Source organism: Littorina saxatilis, linkage group LG8 (assembly GCF_037325665.1).
Source record: "Littorina saxatilis isolate snail1 linkage group LG8, US_GU_Lsax_2.0, whole genome shotgun sequence".
In the NCBI taxonomy this organism is placed as follows: domain Eukaryota; kingdom Metazoa; phylum Mollusca; class Gastropoda; order Littorinimorpha; family Littorinidae; genus Littorina; species Littorina saxatilis.
In genome coordinates, this window is record NC_090252.1 from 1,452,762 (window position 1) to 1,474,125 (window position 21,364).

Genomic DNA, 21,364 nt, shown 5'->3' on the forward strand with positions numbered 1-21,364 from the left:
TCAATCTCTCACTATATCTCTCTCTCTCTTTCTCTCTCTCTCTCCCTCCCACTCTTTCTCTCTCTCTCACTATCTATCTCTCTATCTATCTCTCCCTCTCCCACTCTTTCTCATTCTCTCTCTCTCTCTCACTATCTCTCTCTCTCTCTCTCTCTCTCTCTCTCTCTCTCTCTCTCTCTCTCTCACTCCTGTTTGTCTATCCTAATTCAAAAGGAATTGATGACTGCCAGCTGAGTATCTTACCCAGGGAAAATATTTACTTTCTCTCTCAGATATTCAGGTTTAAGACAATTGCTTTTCTTGTTTTCTTCATACACACACACACACACACACACACACACACACACACACACACACACACACACACACACAAACCAACCTTGATTTTATTTTATTTGATGTTTTTCTTTGTGGTCTAGGCATTTGCTGAACCTACCTAAAAAAAACAATGGATGAGGACACATGGTCAGAGTGTGACGAGGACATTTTTGTCAACATCATCACTGACACTGCAGACCCTTTGCCATCACAAAGTACAGGTATTGCTGCATTTTTTTCAAAGGCGTATTTCTCAGAAGGTGCTTTAATTTACGCCAAATTAACATTTTTGTTTGGGGAGCTAAACATATATAATTATCAGTAATTTGTTTCAACAATAACAGATGGAATACAGGTATTGTTTATGTGCAAGCATTTTATTTATTGTGGTAAAGTTGACCAAGCAGCAGAAAAGATGACGAAGAGCACATATTTGTTAATACAGCTTGTTTTGTCCAGCAGTGAATGACAGAACTTGCTTGCTTGCATTATTCCAGCTGGAATTTAAAGATTAATTTAATTCTTTATGTACAGGTGGCGATAACGAGGGGCTTGCTGCTGCAATTGGAGAGAGTCACAGCCAACACTCACTACAAGGTCCGTCTTCACAACAAGCGTCTTAATCGCCATCTGACCAACAATGGGATGGAAAAGTGCCCAGTTTACGCAGACGGGAACTGTTTCTTCAAAGCAGCGTCTCTGCATCTGCAACCCCATGATACTGTTTCCTTGAGGGCAGCTCTGTGTCAGCACCTCAGGCGAAACATTCAACATGACATCAGCTTCTTCACCTGCACTATGACTGACGAAGCCCTTGCACAGATTTATGCCATGTAGGAAGGTGGTGTTTGGAACACAGCAGCCAATGACCTCTTTGTTTGTTTGTTTTTGCTTAACGCCCAGCCGACCACGAAGGGCCACATCAGGGCGGTGCTGCTTTGACATAATTTATAACGTGCGCCACACACAAGACAGAAGTCGCAGCACAGGCTTCATGTCTCACCCAGTCACATTATTCTGACGCCGGACCAACCAGTCCTAGCACTAACCCCATAATGCCAGACGCCAGGCGGAGCAGCCACTAGATTGCCAATTTTAAAGTCTTAGGTATGACCCGGCCGGGGTTCGAACCCACGACCTCCCGATCACGGGGCGGACGCCTTACCACTAGGCCAACCGTGCCGCAATGAGCTCTTGCCCTTGGTACTTGCAGACTACAGCAAAAGAAGGGTGAAAATATTTTCAAGCCGTCGACACCAGAGTATTGTGGACATCTCACCCTCAATGCCAAACACATTTTGTGTCAATTGAACTTGAATTTCTATCTGTGAACTACTTGATTTCAAATTAACGTCAGTTAAACTTTCGGAATCATATTGTCTTGTGCCTATATTTGACATGTTTTCTTCCTGCAAAATAACTGTGAGTGACTTGTGTTGTGCCTGTGAAGAAAATAACCATTCACATCGGATAATCAGTGTGTATCCAGGTAAGCGGTCATTTTTTTCACCTGTTTGTATTTACTGACCACTTTAGATTATTACTGTACATACTGACAAAACATGTACTAACAGCATGCTATTAATGCGCAAACACTGGTACACAGTTTACAACCAGAACCCTTACCAGATTTTGGTATAATGTCTGAATACATTGTGAATGTCAGGTATGAATGTTGTCTTGGGAGTGCAAATACTTGGAATAATAGGTTTCACAAGTTGAGTACCGAAACGGTTTGATATTTTGAACCCTACACAAAAACCGAAGGGTTACCCCAAAGCCAGTGCTTGGTTATTGCCCCAAAAGTTGCTTATAATCAAAGTAAAGTTTGCAACCATAACCCTGCAACTGTCTCGTGTTAGGTTCTGACGCTGTCAATGACAGTCCGTGGAAATGAAATATAAAGCCCACAAGCCTTCATCGACTCATTGTAATGTTGTTGTTACCACCCCCAAATTAATCAGTATTCTGCTCATACCACAATCATATTTCTCTACACCAGTATCCTATTTACCAGAAACCAGTGAGATACAATTCTGAAAGCCACAACCCTACAACGGGGAGATACTTGGTTGTGGCCTGACTGACTGATCTCAGCTGGGTGCTCACAGAAAGCCACAACCCTACAACGGGGAGATACTTGGTTGTGGCCTGACTGACTGATCTCAGCTGGGTGCTCACAGAAAAGCAGAACCCTACAACGGGGAGGTATTTGCTTGTAGCATAACAGCCTGATCTCAGCTGGGTGCTCACAGAAAAGCCACAACCCTACAACGGGGAGGTGTTTGCTTGTGGCATAACAGCCTGATCTCAGCTGGGTGCTCACAGAAAAGCCACAACCCTACAACGGGGAGGTGTTTGCTTGTGGCATAACAACAACTCATTGTTCATGCTGTCTTCTCAGAACCAGAACCAAATATAAGTTTTAAATGTATATTGTGCATCTTTCTTGTACACATTTTCAAAAAAAACTGTATCAGTAATAAAAATGCACAAATATAGATTACCAATGTGCGGAATCTTGTGTATTTATTTGAAAAACTGGAATTTTGGTGTGTGGCTGAACATTTCAATCGAGCATTACTCAAAATGGCTAAAATTGAGATGTGTGGTTGTGACTTTAAACAGACGATTTGCCGGCGCTTCTTCTCGCCTGCGCACACGTCTGTCCAATTCATCCCAGAGGTGTTCTATCGGGTTCATGTCTGGCGACATGGATGGCCAGGGAAGCACCTGGACATGGTGGTCGGTGAGGAACTGGGTGGTGAGTCGTGCTGTGTGCGGGCGAGCGTTGTCCTGCTGGAATATGGCATCCTGGTCAGCCAGAAGAGGAAGGGCGTGTGGGCGCAGAATTTCCTCCACGTATCGCTGGGCAGTTATGCGCCCTTGGACGTGCACCAGGGTGCTCCTTCCAGCGGTATTGATCGCCCCCCACACCATGACGCCTCCACCACCATGAACGGGTGCCTCATCCACACAGTTGGGCGCGTAACGTTCGTTTACTCTCCGGTAGACCCTCCTCCGACCATCATGTCGCTGGAGCAGGAAGTAGGACTCGTCGCTGAACCACACGTGTCTCCAGTGATTCCGGACGGTCCAGCGAAGGTGCTGGTTGCCCCACTGCACTCGGTTCTGGCGATGGCGGCGGGTGAGGACAGCTCCTCTGTGAGGTCTGCGAGCTCTCAAACCAGCTTCATGCAGGCGGTTCCGCACGGTCTGGTCCGATAATCGGTGTGGCCCGGGGAGAGCCTGGACAGAAGATGAGGCCGACAGGAAACGATTCCGGAGGTGGCGGAGCCGTATGAAGCGGTCGTGAGCAGCAGTTGTCGCCCTTGGTCTTCCCGCTCGTGGCAAGTCAGCAACGGAGCCAGTGGCTTGAAACCTGACCCACAGTCTACTGATGGTGCTCTGGGACACGTGGAAGTGCCTGGCGATTGCACTTGGACTTTGGCCTGCTTGTAAACGACCCAATGCAATTTGGCGGTCTTCTCTGCTCAATCGGGCCATCTTTCGTCGCTGAATTGTCGTTTGATTTCTTTGTGGCGAACAATCCGCTTTTATGGGTTTTGGAAGACATGGTGAGAGCTCAATATTCCCCGAGTTTCACGAGATTACACTGAAGCATGACGAGTGGTCATGCCAAATGAGCAATTTTGACATTGTAGCCACTGATAACGCATGCGTCACGTGCAGAGCTCACTTGTGGCAATGGACGAAAGGTCGACGACCAGATAAACATTTTCTGCAGTTTGGTGGATATCCTTGTAGCCATATAACTAAATTAACCAAATATTACAAGCTATGCGTTTCTTTTTTTGAACAGTATATGATGTTGTGTGGAAGAGAGCTAGGACAAAGTACATGTATGATGTGTGGAAGAGAGCTATGACAAAGTACATGTATGATGTTGTTTGGAAGAGAGCTAGGACAAAGTACATGTATGATGTTGTGTGGAAGAGAGCCAGGACACAGTACATGTATGATGTTGTTTGGAAGAGAGCTAGGACAAAGTACATGTATGATGTTGTGTGGAAGAGAGCCAGGACACAGTACATGTATGATGTTGTGTGGAAGAGAGCTAGGACAAAGTACATGCATGATGTTGTGTGGAAGAGAGCTAGGACAAAGTACATGTATGATGTTGTGTGGAAGAGAGCTAGGACAAAGTACATGTATGATGTTGTGCGGAAGAGAGCTAGGACAAAGTACATGTATGATGTTGTTTGGAAGAGAGCAAGGACAAAGTACATGTATGATGTTGTTTGGAAGAGAGCTAGGAGAAAGTACATGTATGATGTTGTGTGGAAGAGAGCCAGGACAAAGTACATGTATGATGTTGTGTGGAAGAGAGCTGGGACAAAGTACATGTATGATGTTGTGTGGAAGAGAGCTAGGACAAAGTACATGTATGATGTTGTGTGGAAGAGAGCTAGGACAAAGTACATGTATGATGTGTGGAAGAGAGCTAGGACAAAGTACATGTATGATGTTGTGTGGAAGAGAGCTAGGACAAAGTACATGTATGATGTTGTTTGGAAGAGAGCTAGGACAAAGTACATGTATGATGTTGTGTGGAAGAGAATCCCCCGCCCAAATGGTATACGTTCACCGGTCTCCACGGTAACCGTGGCCATGATTGTCCATAAGATATCGCAGCAGAGGAATGATGCTTTAATTAAATAGACAAGGGGAATGCCTGCTAGCACGTCCAGATAGCTATAATAGCACTTTCGGGCACAGTTCACACACGTACACACACACACACACACACACACACACACACACACACACACACACACACACACACACACGTACAGACACACACATTCATATTATTTATAAATTAAAAAATATACACACTGAGGAAAAAGTAAAACAGTTTATTACAATGATTTATATTGACCTATTTGCATATCACAGTAATGTGGTAAGAAGAAAATCGAAAGAAAGTGATTTAAATATGGACAAATACATTCTATTATAAACATGACCGCTCACAATACCGATGTATGGCACAGAATAACAGGTAAAATCAGAGGACTTTAGTCTATTTGTTTATCAGATTAGGAACAAGAGACAGCGGGTGAAAATAACAAGAACAAGATAACAATGAAAGTGTACTCATCAAAACACGAACAATAAAAACACGTTCAGGACTGCTTTCAACGTTTGTCTTCGTCAGCTACAATACTTAAACAAAACAATTAAATATCGTAGCTGATGAAGACAAACTTTGAAACCGGTCCGGTTCGTGTTTTTATTGTTCGTGTTTTGGTGAGTACAGTGTAATTGTTATCTTGTTCTATTTGTTTAGTTTAGCCTTACGTCTGAGCCAGTGGAAGAAGAAGCATTTTCCGTAAATAGAACAGACGACGTTCTGTTTTCTTTCCCGGACAACTCTATGAGAAAAAAGTTTATTCAGAACTGGATCGATGAAATATTGTAATTCAAGGTTACTCTCCAAATCAAGTAATGATGGAGGGTGTCGTATTTCTCTGAAAATGACGTACTTATTTCATAAATATTTTTGTTGTGCTGCTTTTTTCTTGTTTGCACAAGCAATTGAGTTTAAAGATATCGCCCTGGCAATACCTTGTTTTGATCAGCAATTGTCATTGAGCACTTAGTGCTTTTAGTTATGCGCTATAGAAATCTCATTAATAAAAAAATTGCCGGAAAGATTTTCGAAACATCAGAACACTTTGACTTTGTCAATGTTCTTTTCTCTCTCTTTACTTTAACAATCAATATGTGGGATATTTTGACGTAAGATCTACAAGGGGAGATAATTAACAACAAATCACACCCGTGCAAATATACGCACAGACACACATGGAATGAGGAGCGGTAGGTAATCGCACATACAATCTAAATTTTGACTGCGACTGGATAAGTGTCTTGTTCGTTATGGGTATTTTGATGAACAGAAAAAAGCACACCATTAACAAGTATTTTATGAAAACAGTACGTCATTGCAAACAAAAACGTCTTCTTTTTCCCCCACAATAACACGCACTAAAGTAACAGTCGGACAGAGATAGATGACAGCAGACTGATGAATTAAGGATGCTGCTCTGCTCACAGCACTATTGAAGCAACGATTTGTCCTTTTGTCGCAGATAAGGATGTAAACAATCAAAACATTTTCACGGCTATCCCACAGATGACTACCCATACGGTTAGCGTTGCCAGTCAAAAGAAACTTTATACAGTTTGCCAGTTCGCGTCTCCTTCCAAATTGCAGTCAACATTTCCCGTGATCACGTTCTGGTACTAAAGGGTGTGTGGGGTATGCCAAAATAAAACCAAATACCGTGTTTTAACATTTTCTTATGTCATAAAACACAATATCTTAACGTGAAAATACCCCAGATAGAAATAATTCTCCCTTCCATGTGTGCTTAATTTTGACGTTCTTGGTTCACGTGCAGGGCTTGATCAAGGCTTGCGCTGTCCTGCCCCTACCATGATGAAAATCAATTCGCAAAATCATGTAGTTTTCGCCTCTTTGCAAAAAGGTCATTGAAACTTGGTATCTTTTCAAATGGATAGATTCCCGAGAAAACTTCTTGCTTTCTTTGATTGAAACATTGTTCAAATAATCTTTGACTTAGCCTGGACAAGGGGATTGCATATCAGCTCGGAAGCATACTTATTAATTAATTACTTTGTTCATTAAATTTGTCATGCAAATCGAATTTTTCGAAACAAACTTAAAAATTATTGCATTGTATTCCTTGTGAATTCCTGAATTTAAAAATATATAGATATGTTATGATTACTCTTACAATGTGCTCAGAATGAAAGAAAATCGCTTTATGCAAGTTAGGTCTTATCTTGGCATAATTATATACTACGCCAACACCAGCTCGGTACGTTCCGGGCACGGTTTACGGGTTTCGTCTAGCCAGGTTTTAGTAGTCTCCACAATGAATTATCCCCGGTTTTCAATGTCCATATTTAAGTTTCAGGATGACAGATCTGGATTGACAACATGTTTGGATATCGGCTTCTGTTCATTTGTGTTTTCTTGGTTATTTTCAGAGTATGAGATTTTAGTATCCCTCCAATATATAATTATGCATGTTACTGCAAGATGTTGTCCAACTTCAGTTGTGCATCCAGAGGGAAGTAAAGACAAAGTATGCCAGCAACGCGATCACCGCGGCGACAGCAAATTGTTGTGCGGGAGATGTATGTCTTTCCCCCAGACTGCTGTCTGTGTCCAGCAGGGAAAACAGCGCTCTTCTTTGACAGTCTTTGTCTCTGGCCTGTAACACACACAGTCAGAGAGAGATAACCCAGCACGCACGCAAGACACACACACACACACATACACACACACACACACACACACACACACGCACACACACACACACACACACACACACACACACACACAATCTTTGAATTTACCTTTGAGAATAGGAAGTCAAATTAAAAAAAGGTAAGTCTACCAATTGACGTGCCCCCTCCACCCCCCCCATCACAATAAAAAATAAACAAAATGAATAAATACAAGGTGGACAGCATTTATGAACAATTGATTGAAATCAGATTTTTAAGCTTTAAGGGGGCAGTACTACCTAGCGAGGGGTGCATTTTTTTTATGTTGATGGTATGTTGCCTGAATATTTTTCAATTTCCATAAAATTTGGTCAAAAAGTTGCAAGAATTAATTTTTTGATGTATAAAAATTAAATAATAAGAAAATACCTTCAAGGGCACAGCTAATACAGTGTGTGTGGTTCCAGAAGGATGAACACACAATGAACAGTTACTGGGCTTTGACACTTAACAATATTAAACAGAACTGGTTTCTTGGGAAGCTAAACCTCCAAGAAAGTGTCCTGGTTAAATAAAATGTTTATGAAATATTAGGGTACAATTTTCACTTTGCAACCACTGTAAGCTGAGCTATGATTTACCTAAGGCCAAGATGAGAGGTTCAGCTTCCAAATATCACCACTGTATTTATGATAGTTTCGAAAATATCAATCGAGAACCATAAAATTATTTGAAATTTCGCAAACATTTCAAACGCGTCAAAATGAGAATTTCAAAATGTACGCAACAACTGTTTCGAAATACTGTCACTAGGTAGTGTCATGTCAATTATTCTGTTTTCTACTGGCACAGAATTGACAATCACATCTTCTGGCACTGTATCTGAGGGAGTACCTATTATTTAATGTGTGCACTAAGCATAGTTGAGTCGCATTTCTTGTGACATTTTGGACATGTTGCCCCCTGTTTGACCCTAAATATCTCAAACAGTATAGCACTTAGACAAACAATTCAAACTGTATGACAAAATGGAGGCATTTCTGCATCCAAATGAATTAAACACATTATAGAAATTGAAAAAAATATTTCTTTCAAAATCTTAGGTAGCACTGCATGCCTCCTTAAGCTCCCTTAAATCTTCTGGACTTTCTCTAATTCTATGGACTAGGTTATTTCCCTTCCCCTAGACGTTGTGTGTATGATGTAAGCTAAAACCAGTGTGAGTGAAGAAGGAAATCGTGAGTAGTGTGGTTGGTGTCAGGCTTTGGATGTTCTGATTGAATACTGCAAACTAAATGTAATACGTGTGTGCTGTGCATTTTCAAAAGTCACTGCTGACGGCGCAGATGGTGGAAATAGTGCAGTCTCAAGAAGGGTCTTTTGTGACAGCGCACGAGAACACATGGGGTCATGTTGGATGTTACACTATCTCACGCAAAACACACACACACACACACACGACACACACACACAAACACACACACCCACACACACACAAACATACACACACACTCACACGTACACACACACACACACACACGCAAACATACACACACACACACACACACACACACACACACACATAAACATACGTGGCGGGAAGAGCTCACTCAATAGTGGCGCCATAGTTGGGACCGAGTCAATGAGTACTTGGTAACAATTTGGAGGAAATGGTTTGAAACTTTTGGTCATGAGAGTAACATCTCGACTTTCAACAAAAGGCAAAAATAACGTCATCAAATGAAGCAATCCAAAAATTGAGATAGAGTAAATAAGTAAATGTCTAACACAGGAACAAAAAAAACCTCAATGAAAGAACCAGCGAACGAATCAAACAAGTTCAAGTTTTATTAGTCCATAACCCATGGGGGCATTTTGAACAATAAATACAATCAATACAATCATGATATATGCTAATATAGTAAATAAAAAAAATTAAATTAAAAAAACAATTATGAAAAACTGTTACAAATTCTATTAATAAAGTCCAAAATATTCTTTAGCAATTTCTTTTTCTTAGTAGCAAACAACTTTTTAAATTTAAGTGCATTAGGTTTTTTCCAATAGTAAGGTGGTAACAACTCAGCTCTTTCTTCTTTGAAAAAATCACAGACAAATAAATAATGGAATTCATCACCTATGTCTTGTGATACACATTTGGTGCAAGTTCTTTCTGACCTCGGGATGTTAAGATAACGTTCTTTCTGTACAGGCAAATTGTTGTTTAATGTTCTAAACTTCATCATTGAAACATATGGCTGATATGGCAGGTGTGTGACATAGTCTTCACATGCAAAAATATCTTTAAACATTCGATAATTCCAAAACCTATTTTTTGTTCCAATTTCTGTAAACCATTTATTGATATACTGGTCATACAAGCTTCTTTTTACTTTCTTTTTAAATCATGCGCTTCAGTATTGAACATTTTCTTGAAAAGTCCAAAGGCCAGAGAGACTAGTTTCATTTAAGGTTTTTTCAATAAAACATAAATAATTAGATTCAATCATCTTGTTGATATACAATTTATAAGTAAAGCAATACACAATACTTGAAAATTTATTTGTATGAAAAGGACTAATCAGTTTGTACCAATAGCAAAGCATTCTACATTTCATATTAACATCTAGTGGATATCTTCCAAGTTCACCAAATATCATAGCATTTGGAGTTGATTTTTTTAGTCTGAAAACAATTTTATAAAAACGCAATTGAAGTTTAGTAGCAAGTTCACAAAAACCAAAACCCCATACTTCACATCCATACAGTATGACGATCATGACAATAAACAGAAACCTGCTGCTCTGACCTTGTTATCGAAGACGACAAAGCGACCGTTGGCGTCCTTCAGGACACTCTTCAGCTGGGGACACACGTGTTGCAGCGTCTGACGGATATCCTCATCCTGACGATCGCCGAAGGTGAAGGTCACCACCAAGTGACGCTGCAAAAAGTGAGTAAGACTCGATTATTGGTGAACGTGTTTGCACTTGGAGCTTGTCCTTACTGCCTGCAATCACCGTGCGAGTGAGTACCATTTATTCTGATGTATGTGATTAACTAAAACAACAAAAACACAACAGGAACAAAACATCATGAACAATAATAACAAAATACAGCAACACAATAACAAACAATACAACATTTAGTCAAGCTGTCGATCTCACAGAATAAAACTGAACGCACTGCATTTTTTCAGCAAGACCGTATACTCGTAGCATAGTCAGTCCACCGCTCGTGGCAACGGCAGTGAAATTGACAATCCAGAATAGCGCGGTAGTGGTTGCGCTGAGCAGGATAGCACGCTTTTCTGTATCTCTATTCTTTTTAACTTTCTGAGCTTTTTTTAATCCAAACATATCATATCGATATGTTTTCGGAATCAGGAACTGACAAGAAATAAGATGAAGTTGTTCTAAAATCGATTTCGGAAAGTTAATTGTTATCATAATTTTCATATTTTTAATTTTCAGAGCTTGTTTTTATTGCGAATATAACATATTTATATGTTTTTAGAATCAGAAAATAATGAAGAATAAAATGTAATTGTTTTTGGATCGTTTTATAAACAAATAATTTTAATTACAATATTCAGATGTGTAATGACCAAAGTCGTCAATTAATTTTTAAGCCTCCAAGCTGAAATGCAATACCAAAATTCGTCCATCGTCGAAGATTGCTTGGCCAAAATTTCAATCAATTTTATTGAAAAATGAGGGTGTGCCGCCTCAACTTTTACAAAAAGCCGGATATGACGTCATCAGACATTTATCGAAAACATGAAAAAACTGTCGGGGGATATCATGCCCAGGAACTCTCATGTCAATTTTCATAAGATCGGTCCAGTACTTTACACTGAATCGCTGCACACACACACACACACACACACACACACACACACACACACACACACACACACACACACACACACACACACACACACACACACACACACACACACACACACACACACACACACACACACCACGACCCTCGTCTCGATTCCCCCTTTATGTTAAAACATTTAGTCAAAATTTGACTAAATGTAAAAAAAACCTTACAACAGGTAAACAACAACACAGAACAAAAACAACTTAATAATAATAATAATAATAATATGTGTGTGTGTGTGTGTGTGTGTGTATTATTATTATTATTATTATTATTATTATTGTTATTATTATTATTATTATTAACTTGCAACAACAACAATAACAACAACAACAACAAAATAGGGAGGACTGAGATAGACATACAGCCATGTCAAGACAGAGACTGAGAGAACACCTTCAATGTGTCGTCACCCCATAACTTCAAGATCTGTCGGTAGATGGCGTACTCCTCGGGGGTGTACCTGACGTCACACCGGACGGTGAGAAGGACAGCGCTGGGGTGGGGGAGAGTCAAGTCTTTCCACCTGGAAACCTCTTCCTCCATGTCCTCCAGCGTCAGGTCCAAGTTGACGACATCTGGCGTGTCAACAACCTGAACAAATATTTTTATAATTTGTATAATCCTTTTGAAAAACACAGCAACACCAGAATGTTGTTGGGATTTATTGATTGATTGAGTGATTGATAGACACATTAATTAATTGACTGACGCATTTACGTGATTATCTAATTACTTATCTTTATAGAAAAAATATTTATAACATAATTATAGTTATTTACTTTTTGATACTATTTTATAACTTGAGACAACCCGATCTATTCCTAGTAGTCAACACAGTGTTAAGAGCATCTCAATTAGTCCGTGATATGGACGAAGAAAAGCATGTTATCAGAGAGGGTACTACCTAATGTCTTGATTTTTGACTAGTTTTACATATCACGTCTTAAGTTTGAGTAATGTAACCTACGAATAATGGTAGCCTTTGTGTATCATTTTAACATTCACTGGAGTCTGGAGTTGGGTGGGTGAATAGTCTCCAGCTCCAGAGGTCTTAAAACTTAACTAACTCTGTTACTTTTGTGGGTATCATTCATTTTAACGCTCTTTTTCTTTTTTTAAATCAGCGTACTTTTACGTAAGCTGTACACATGAGGTCAACTATGATGATGGATGGTGCTTCTGTCCCACGAACTGGTGTCCATTGGGGAGCAGCTCTGTAGATCTGCTAGTAAAGGGTCAACTATGGACGTCAGTACAGATGATGTAATGCAATCTAAACTTTGACGAGATTGCTTCGTAGGTTGGTCTTAAATTATCAAATACGTTATTTGTTCATGCATGCCTTCTTAATATGCATATGTCTTCAGGTAATACACCGGTGTAACACGAGAACATTACTCCCACGAGATTGTTACTCCGGAGTAAAACAATTCGTACGAAAATGTTACTCCCTTTACGAAAAAAGTACCCCCCCACAACACGAGAAAATTACTCCCCACGACAGGTGTGTTCCGAGTAAATATTGTGTACGAAAATGCTACTCCCCTGACGAATAGATAACGAATAAATCACTCCACCCTAACACGAGCAATTTACTGCACACGCCAGGTGTAGGCAACGTTGACTCCCTTGTCCCCTGTTAGTCCTGGTGGTGAAAGGGGTGGAGAGAGGGGTAGTGCGACATTTGTTTGCGCGAGATCACATATTGGCATTATACCTTCGCCCGCATCCCATTTTCGCGAACAAGATTTGTCCTGGAAGTAAACATTTTGGGAGTAACAATTTCGTGGAGGGAGTAATTTGTTCGTGCCTTGGGGAGTTCTTATCTCGTACGACAGGTTCGTGGAGTACAAATTTCGTGTTACACCGGCACAAGTAGAAAAACTTGGGAAAATGTTTCAATATTGAATGGAGACACTATTTATAATAAGAATATACCAGTTGTGAATAGAAACTAAGGGGATGCACTGTGGCGACATGTGTCTATCTATAGTTTAAATTACATTTAAAAGAAAGGACATTTATTTCCCTACCATATGCAACAAAACAGCTTGTTATCGCCTTAAAAGTAGACCTGAAACTGCAAACACCCCTCTGAGTTAAGTTACCTTCATCAAAATCGACCCAAAAAATCACAACAATTAAAGCTGAACGCCTTTTGCGTGGTGGCGAGTAGAACTAATAATATTCTGTCCACACTGTCAATTTTACCAACCTATCCAGTACAGCAACGATGCTATAGCATGGCGAATGATTGAGGGATCCCTTTTCCCGGTGTTATTACTGTTTTGTTGTTGTTGTTGCTTTGAGTGTGTGTGTGTGTGTGTGTGTGTGTGTGTGTGTGTGTGTGTGGATGTGTGTGTGTGTGCGCGCGCACGCGCGCGCGCGGCGCGCGTGTGTGTGTGTGTGTGTGTGTGTGTGTGTGTGTGTGTGTGTGTGTGTGTGTGCGTGTGTGTCGTTGTCGGTGTCGGTGTTGGTGTGTGTTTTTGTGTGTGTGAGTGCGTGTATTTTTTTAAATGTTAAAAAAAACTTGCTTTGGCATTAAAAAGCGCTACATTTCATTGACTGCTTGGTGCTGGCATTCTGGCATTGTGCTAACATACCAGAAAAGAAAAACAACCTAAAACATGTGTGATTATCCCAGCGAAGCTGGAGGTATCACACGAACACATACTGAGATCGACTTGAGAAATTTTCATCCCGATAATACATGATAAATAAGCATTCGTTGTTGCCAAATTGTGGCTACAGTAGGGGACAGAAGTTCACCAAACATTAAGAACATATTAACTTAAATACGGCGGATGTTCTCTACGGATTCGATTTTTGATCAAGCGCCACCCTACAAATAATGTTGCGTCGGCCAAAACAAATAACCGTTGTGGGTGTGACGAAAAAAAGAACAGGGCCGGCCGGAGTGCTATGTTAATTATGAGCAGTTCTTCCACACCCATTTAAAAAAATACCAGCATGTTTCCGCGTATTGAGCCGGAGGTTTTTGTTTTGGCAAATCGGCATTGCAGTTCCGGAGCAAATGATCAAAATTTCTTTGCGAATTTGCGTTCAAACGTGTTTTTCCCATAATATAACAATGCACAGCTCGAAAATATGGCCAAGAACAAATCTATGGTACTTCGAAGAAAGAAGAATAACAACATTCTTGTCCAATACGACTTGCAATTTACCGTGTGCGCTGTAAAATCTCCCTACCTTCAAAGCAGACGAAAAGCAGACATCTTCATTTTCTTCCAAGGGAGAAATCGTTGGTCATAAAGTCTTGCAGGACCCAAACATACTTCTGCACGCTTTCTTTTCTTTTCATATTCAGTTGCTTCGCAAAAATGAAATGTCATTGGTTTTCTCAACTTGTCAAGTCAGTCAAAACGACCGCAGAACACAGAACTGGGAAATGACACTGATTGAAATACGAAAGATCTTCGATGACGAAAGTATAAATGACGTCATGTGGTCACACCTATCTCGAGAACAAAGTTGTAGTGTTTGAGAATCTGTTACCATCTAAGGGAAGCAACTGCTACTAGTGTGTTAAGTAACTAACGAGAGTTAGTTCCCTTGTTACATACAATGATCATCTTCATGGCTGACAATAAACACAGCTTGCCCCCTCAAACCATCGTTTGTCGGCTTTATCGTATACATGCATGGTGAACGTGTATCCACCTTCATCACAGACATCATATTGGCGACGAGGTAAATTATTTTACATACATATCGGCTCTACCTTGTGCAAGAACTTTGTAATTTCACTTTTCTGACTTGCCACGTGCTTCTCAACTTTCAACATGGCTGAACAGTTATCTGCACTACCTACTTATCCTTCGTTTGACTGTTCGTCTGATGGCGTGTCTATCAGATGGAGCAAGTGGATCGTAAGACTAGAGAACCTGTTCGTTGCATTCAACATTGCCAACGACAAGAGGAAGAAAGCGTTGCTGCTTACGTACGCTGGGAACGATCTGAATGACATTGTAGACTCTTTTCCAGCTGCTGATCTGACCCCTCGGGATGGTGAGACTCACTTCCAGAAACTTGTTGATCGTATCAATGAACATTTTAACCCACAGATCAACAGAGAGTATCAGGTTTTTACCTTCAGACAGCTCACGCAAACATCTGACAGTGTTGACATTTTTTATCAACAGCTGAAACGACATGCCTCTCTCTGTAACTTTGCCAACATTGAGTCTGAAATTAAATCGCAGCTGATAACCGGTTGCAAAGTGAACAAGGTGCGAGAGAAGGGCCTGAGCAACCCAGGAATAACACTGTCTGACCTCCTGCAGTATGCCCGCACATTGGAGTTGACTGCTTCTTACTCAAGAAAAATGCATGAAGACGTTGCAGTTAACCGACTCCATCGTTCAGCTACATTAAGCCAGCATCAGCCTGATCGACGTCATCACCAGCCCCGCCGTAGTCAAGCCTCACACCGTCATAACCAGCCAACCGAGCAATGCAAGAACTGTGGTGGTACATGGCCGCATGAGAAGGGACAGCATTCGTGCCCTGCTTTCAACAAACAGTGCCGCTCCTGTGGAAAATTCAACCACTTCTCATCCGTCTGCCGTTCCAGTCCACGCAACACGGCAAGATCAGGGACAGGCAGTGGAAGGGGCAGTGCATCCTCTTCCTCCTCCTCCCAACAGCCTCGCTCTATCAAGCACAAGCCCAAACCTGTTCACCACGTTGAGCAACATGGTGAATGTGACAACAACGACGCTTCGTTCATCGACGACGGCAATGACGCAGACACTGAGTACGTCTTCACTGCAAACGGCAACTCGAATCAACTGCCACGCTTCAAGGTCTGATTCCGGAGCTACAGTCAATCTGCTATCACGGACAGATTATGAAAGTCTTACACCAAAGCCAGCGCTCAGCCCGTCAAACGTGAGAATCTCTGCGTACGGCAATCAACACTCCATCCGTGCGTTTGGACAGTTTTGCGCTGAACTACACACTGACACAGCATCCTGCTCAGCCACGATATGTGTTGTTCCAGGCAATGAGAAACCCATCCTGAGCTGGTCAACCTCGCAAACACTCAAGCTGCTGACCACCGTCCACTGCATCGAACACAAAACTCAGCAAGAGAACCAGCTTGGTAAACTCAATGATCGACAGATCAAACTCCACATCGACGAGACGGTACAGCCTGTCGCTCAGCACTACCGTCGTGTTCCCTTTCATGTCCGCAAGCATGTGGAAGAACAAATCCGAAAGGATGAAGAACTTGGTGTCATCGAGAAGGCAACTGGTCCAACACCATGGGTATCTCCTATAGTTGTGGTGCCTAAACCCAAGTCTCCAGGCAAGGTACGCGTGTGCGTCGACATGCGTTCTGCAAACAAGGCCATCAGGAGAGAACGTCATGCTACCCCAACACTTGATGAACTGAAAACCATGCTCGCAGGTGCTAAAGTTTTCAGCAAGCTTGACCTGAACCAAGGCTACAACCAGCTAGAACTAGCTGAGGAGTCACGCTACATCACGACGTTCTCCACACATCTTGGTCTCTACAGATACCGACGCCTCTTCTTTGGTGTGAACTCCGCAAGCGAGATCTTCCAAGAAACCATCAGGCAAGTACTGTCTGGCCTCAAGGGTGTCGTAAACATCAGTGACGACATTCTCTGCTACGGTACGTCACAGCAAGACCATGACAACAACCTACGCGCTCTCATGCAGCGTCTCCGTGAGAAAGACCTCACTCTCAACACTGACAAGTGTGAGTACAACAAGAAGTCACTTGAGTTCCTTGGTCACATCTTCGGTAAGACGGCATCACCCCAAGCCAAGACAAGCTCAAGACCATTCTTGAACCGCCAACACCAACCAACGCATCTGAAGTAAGAAGCCTTCTCGGCATGATGAACTTCTGTGGTGCACACTTCATTCCAAACTATGCATCACTCACCCATGAACTTCGTCTGCTGACAAAGAAGACAACACCATGGTCGTGGAATGAAAAGCATGACGCAGCCCTCAGAACGCTGAAAGCAGAACTCAGCAAAGCAACGACTCTTGCTTACTTCAATCCAGGAAAACCGACAGAGATCTACACCGACGGCAGTCCTGTAGGCATCTCTGCAGTCCTGACCCAAGACAAGCGCATCATCCAGTTTGCAAGCCGAGCACTCACTCCAACAGAACAAAGATATTCACAGACAGAACGTGAAGCACTCGCCATCACATGGGCCTGTGAATATTTCCACATCTACTTGTTTGGTGCTACATTCACTGTCTACACTGACCACAAGCCTTTGGTCAGCATGTTCAACAACCCTCGTGCTCAACTCTCTGCTCGTGTTGAACGCTGGGTACTGAGAACACAGCCCTACGAAATGACATCAGTACCGACCTGGTTTCGACAACCCCGCCGACTATCTGAGTCGACATCCAGTCCAATAGCATCCCAGCAGCAGAGAAGAGAAGATCGCAGAAGAGTATCTTCACTACGTTGTCGACACGTCCACTCCAAAAGCCATGACGTTAGACACAGTCATCTCAGAAACAGCGAAAGATGTCACTCTTACGGCAGTGATCAACGCAATCCTTACCAGTGACTGGGAAGCCAAAGACGACGTTGACACAAAAACTTTCAGAACCCTCTACTTGTGTCGTTCAGAACTCTCACTCAGTCACAACGCATCAGTTCTACTCAAGGGTACACGCATTGTTCTCCCAGAGTCTCTTCATCTTCAAGCTGTGAAAGTCGCTCACACTGGACATCAAGGCATCGTCAAGACAGTCGCCCTGCTTCGAGAAAAGGTTTGGTTCCGAGGAATGCAAGAGACTGTTGAGAAAGCGGTGAAAAACTGCTTAACCTGTCAAATCTCCACTCCCACACCAGCCAGAGAACCGCTGAAGATGTCTCCACTGCCCACAGCACCTTGGTCTGAACTGAGTGCTGATTTCGGAGACGCACCCAACGGAAACATTCTCCTTGTCATCACAGATGAATATTCCAGATTCACCGTTGTTGACATTTTGCAATCAACATCCAGCCGGAGTGTGATTCCACGTCTCGACAAGATCTTCGCAGAATACGGCATACCAGATGTTCTGAAGACAGACAATGGCCCACCATTCAACAGCCACGAGTTCGCGACATACGCAACACACACCGGGTTCAAGCACAGGAAGATCCACCCCCCTGTGGCCCCGTGCAAATGGAGAAACGGAACGCTTTATGCGTACCATCAAGAAGACTGTCAAAGCCGCCCATGCACAACAGCTGAACTGGAAACAGGAAATGTACAAGTTTCTTCTTGACTACAGAACAACTCCACACTGCACAACTGGTGTCGCCCCTGCTACTGCCCTCTTTGGTCGCAACATCAAGAACAGACTACCACAACTCCCGCCGCAGCAGCCAGAGGACGCAAAGATGAGACAACAGGATGCCCGCGCCAAAGCCAAGATGAAGCTCTACGCAGACAACAAGAACTATGTCAAACCAAGCAACCTTCAGATTGGTGATTCTGTTCTCATCAAGGACACTTCCATTAAGAAGTCTACTCCTCCATTCAACCCAACACCCCTCACTGTTGTGTCAAAGAACGGTTCTATGATCTCTGCGTGCCGAGGAAACAAGATAATCACGCGAAACAGCAGTTTCTTCAAACGCTCCCCCAGACATCCAACTCCTTCAGAAACAAATGACGCTGAAGCTGACGCCGAAGCTGAAACTGAAGCTGTTACTCTTCCTCACACAGATGAACCAAACTCGCAACATGCACACAACAAGCAAAACCAAAACGCACAAAACACACATACTAACGTCGCACCAACTCCACGTCGTTCGCACAGGGAAAAACATTTACCTACCAAACTGCAAGATTTTGTTCTGACTTGAACGTTGAACTGACTGATGATTTGTAAAATCATTTTATTTCTGGTGCCTGTGCAGACATTTTATTTTCAAGATTTTCCATATCAAGTGCCTATTGTGTCGTTTTATTTCACATTGCTGTTTAGCATCATTTCACAGTATTTTTGGGCAACACGTAAATTCAGTTTTGTTTTGTTTTTCTTTAATGAGAAGGGAAGATAAGTACACTAATTTCTACTTTCATTATTATTTGTTAGTACTTTCAAAATTCATAAGGCTGAAGCATTACTTCATAAGATTTGGAGTGAGAACACTTTTCTTGTTGAATGTAAAGTTAAACATTTCTAGTCAGCATTACATTTCTACTTCTAGGCATCATTCTTTAATCTTCAGGAGAAGATATCATTTCTTATCATTTTGCTTGTCCAGTTATCCATTTTGTAATTTTGGATTTTACTTCTTAAAATTCAAGAAGGGGAGAGATGTAGTGTTTGAGAATCTTACCATCTAAGGGAAGCAACTGCTACTAGTGTGTTAAGTAACTAACGAGAGTTAGTTCCCTTGTTACATACACTGATCATCTTCATGGCTGACAATAAACACAGCTTGCCCCCTCAAACCATCGTTTGTCGGCTTTATCGTATACATGCATGGTGAACGTGTATCCACCTTCATCACAGACATCATACAAGGAACTTAGTCGATAAATATCGACAGGGGGCGGACAAATGGTTTACATGTGAAATGTGTGTATATGGGTGTGGTTCTGAAACAAACAAACCATGTGAACCCCCCCATCCCACCGCTCGCGGGCTGAACGACTGACGTCACATGTCGCTTCGCCGGGTCTTTTCCAGAAGAACACCGCGTGTACATAATACACAATTCGATCGCGTAGCACTGCCAATGCACATTTTCGCAACGAAAACCGTGCTACTGTTTCTTGTATGTTAAATCTGAAAGCAATATAAGTGAACGAACAATTGAAAACTGAAATCACGTTACTAAACTCCCAAAAGTAATAAATTACTTCTGACTGCGGTACACAATACATTTTCAAAGCAATTTTTTATTATTTTCAAGACATAAAAAATACAACGGAAGAAAAATGCAAGCAATAACGGCAGTCACCTCTGCGAATGCTGTCGAAGAATCTAACCGAAAGTAAACATTCTGGGAATCTACGCGCATCGGCCTTGACGCAAGTTCAATGCTGAGCCAATGAGCGCGCCGCGGCGAAGTTGGCCGCTGTAAGTCTCGCAGCGCTGGCTGGCTGAGCGAGTTGCGTGTCCATCCATATTAGGTCCAAGCCGCACCGTAGACCAGATTAGTAGGTGCTTGATTTTGGTATTTTGATTTTACATAACATTAAACCTTTCTTGGGGTTCATGGTCATGGCAACAGCCATAATAATATTATATCATGTATAATATTACATTTCAGCATATTTGAATTACATGTCATCATACCAAACTGTCATACATTTTTATTCCTACATCATTCTGATTGATCACAACCAAACCTACTATCAGTGGACACATCCAAATGTAAGCGCCTGTTCTTGACAACTTTTAATCGATCTAAAAATAGCAACTTGCTGGGCCCTTTGCCGCCAACAGACACTGTTTGGCCTGTAGGTAAAATGTACAATGTATTTTCTGATTTGTGCACAAAAGCTTTTTTTCTTTTTTCTTTTTTTTAACATAACAATGTTTAATGTCACTGTATGTTTAAAAGACCATGGTCATATTTGTAAAAAAAATGTTAAATTAGAAAATAAATAACATTTTGGTTCATGATTTTTCCTACACCTGTGCTGAAAATAAGAAATAAAAATGTCGGTATATAAGTCACTCAAATACAGATAGGTATGAATGGCTCGGTTTGAGTTTGTTGCAGTTGACCCTGCACAATGCGACATATCATGTTTTTGTTGAACAATTTTGACGTCACCCCTCCCATAGGGTGACGTATTTCACAACTTCCTGTGTTACACAAACTCTGTGATGA

General features: G+C 41.8%; 2 protein-coding genes across 3 annotated transcripts in view; one reads left to right on the forward strand and one right to left on the reverse strand.

Annotated features, from left to right (window-relative positions):
- Positions 1 to 21,364, forward strand: part of LOC138972510 (uncharacterized) — a 323,114-nt gene that overhangs the window by 108,822 nt on the left and 192,928 nt on the right. The gene's annotated exons all lie outside the window — the stretch shown is intronic.
- Positions 5,184 to 21,364, reverse strand: part of LOC138972506 (GTPase IMAP family member 9-like) — a 24,187-nt gene continuing 8,006 nt past the window's right edge. For both annotated transcript variants that reach the window (XM_070345150.1, XM_070345148.1), the window contains exons 4-6: positions 11,893 to 12,090; positions 10,415 to 10,549; positions 5,184 to 7,589 (exon numbers count right to left, since the gene is read on the reverse strand). In XM_070345150.1, coding sequence (XP_070201251.1) covers positions 7,428 to 7,589; positions 10,415 to 10,549; positions 11,893 to 12,090 — 495 coding nt within the window. In that variant the 3' untranslated portion in view covers positions 5,184 to 7,427. The remainder of the gene's footprint in view (positions 7,590 to 10,414; positions 10,550 to 11,892; positions 12,091 to 21,364) is intronic.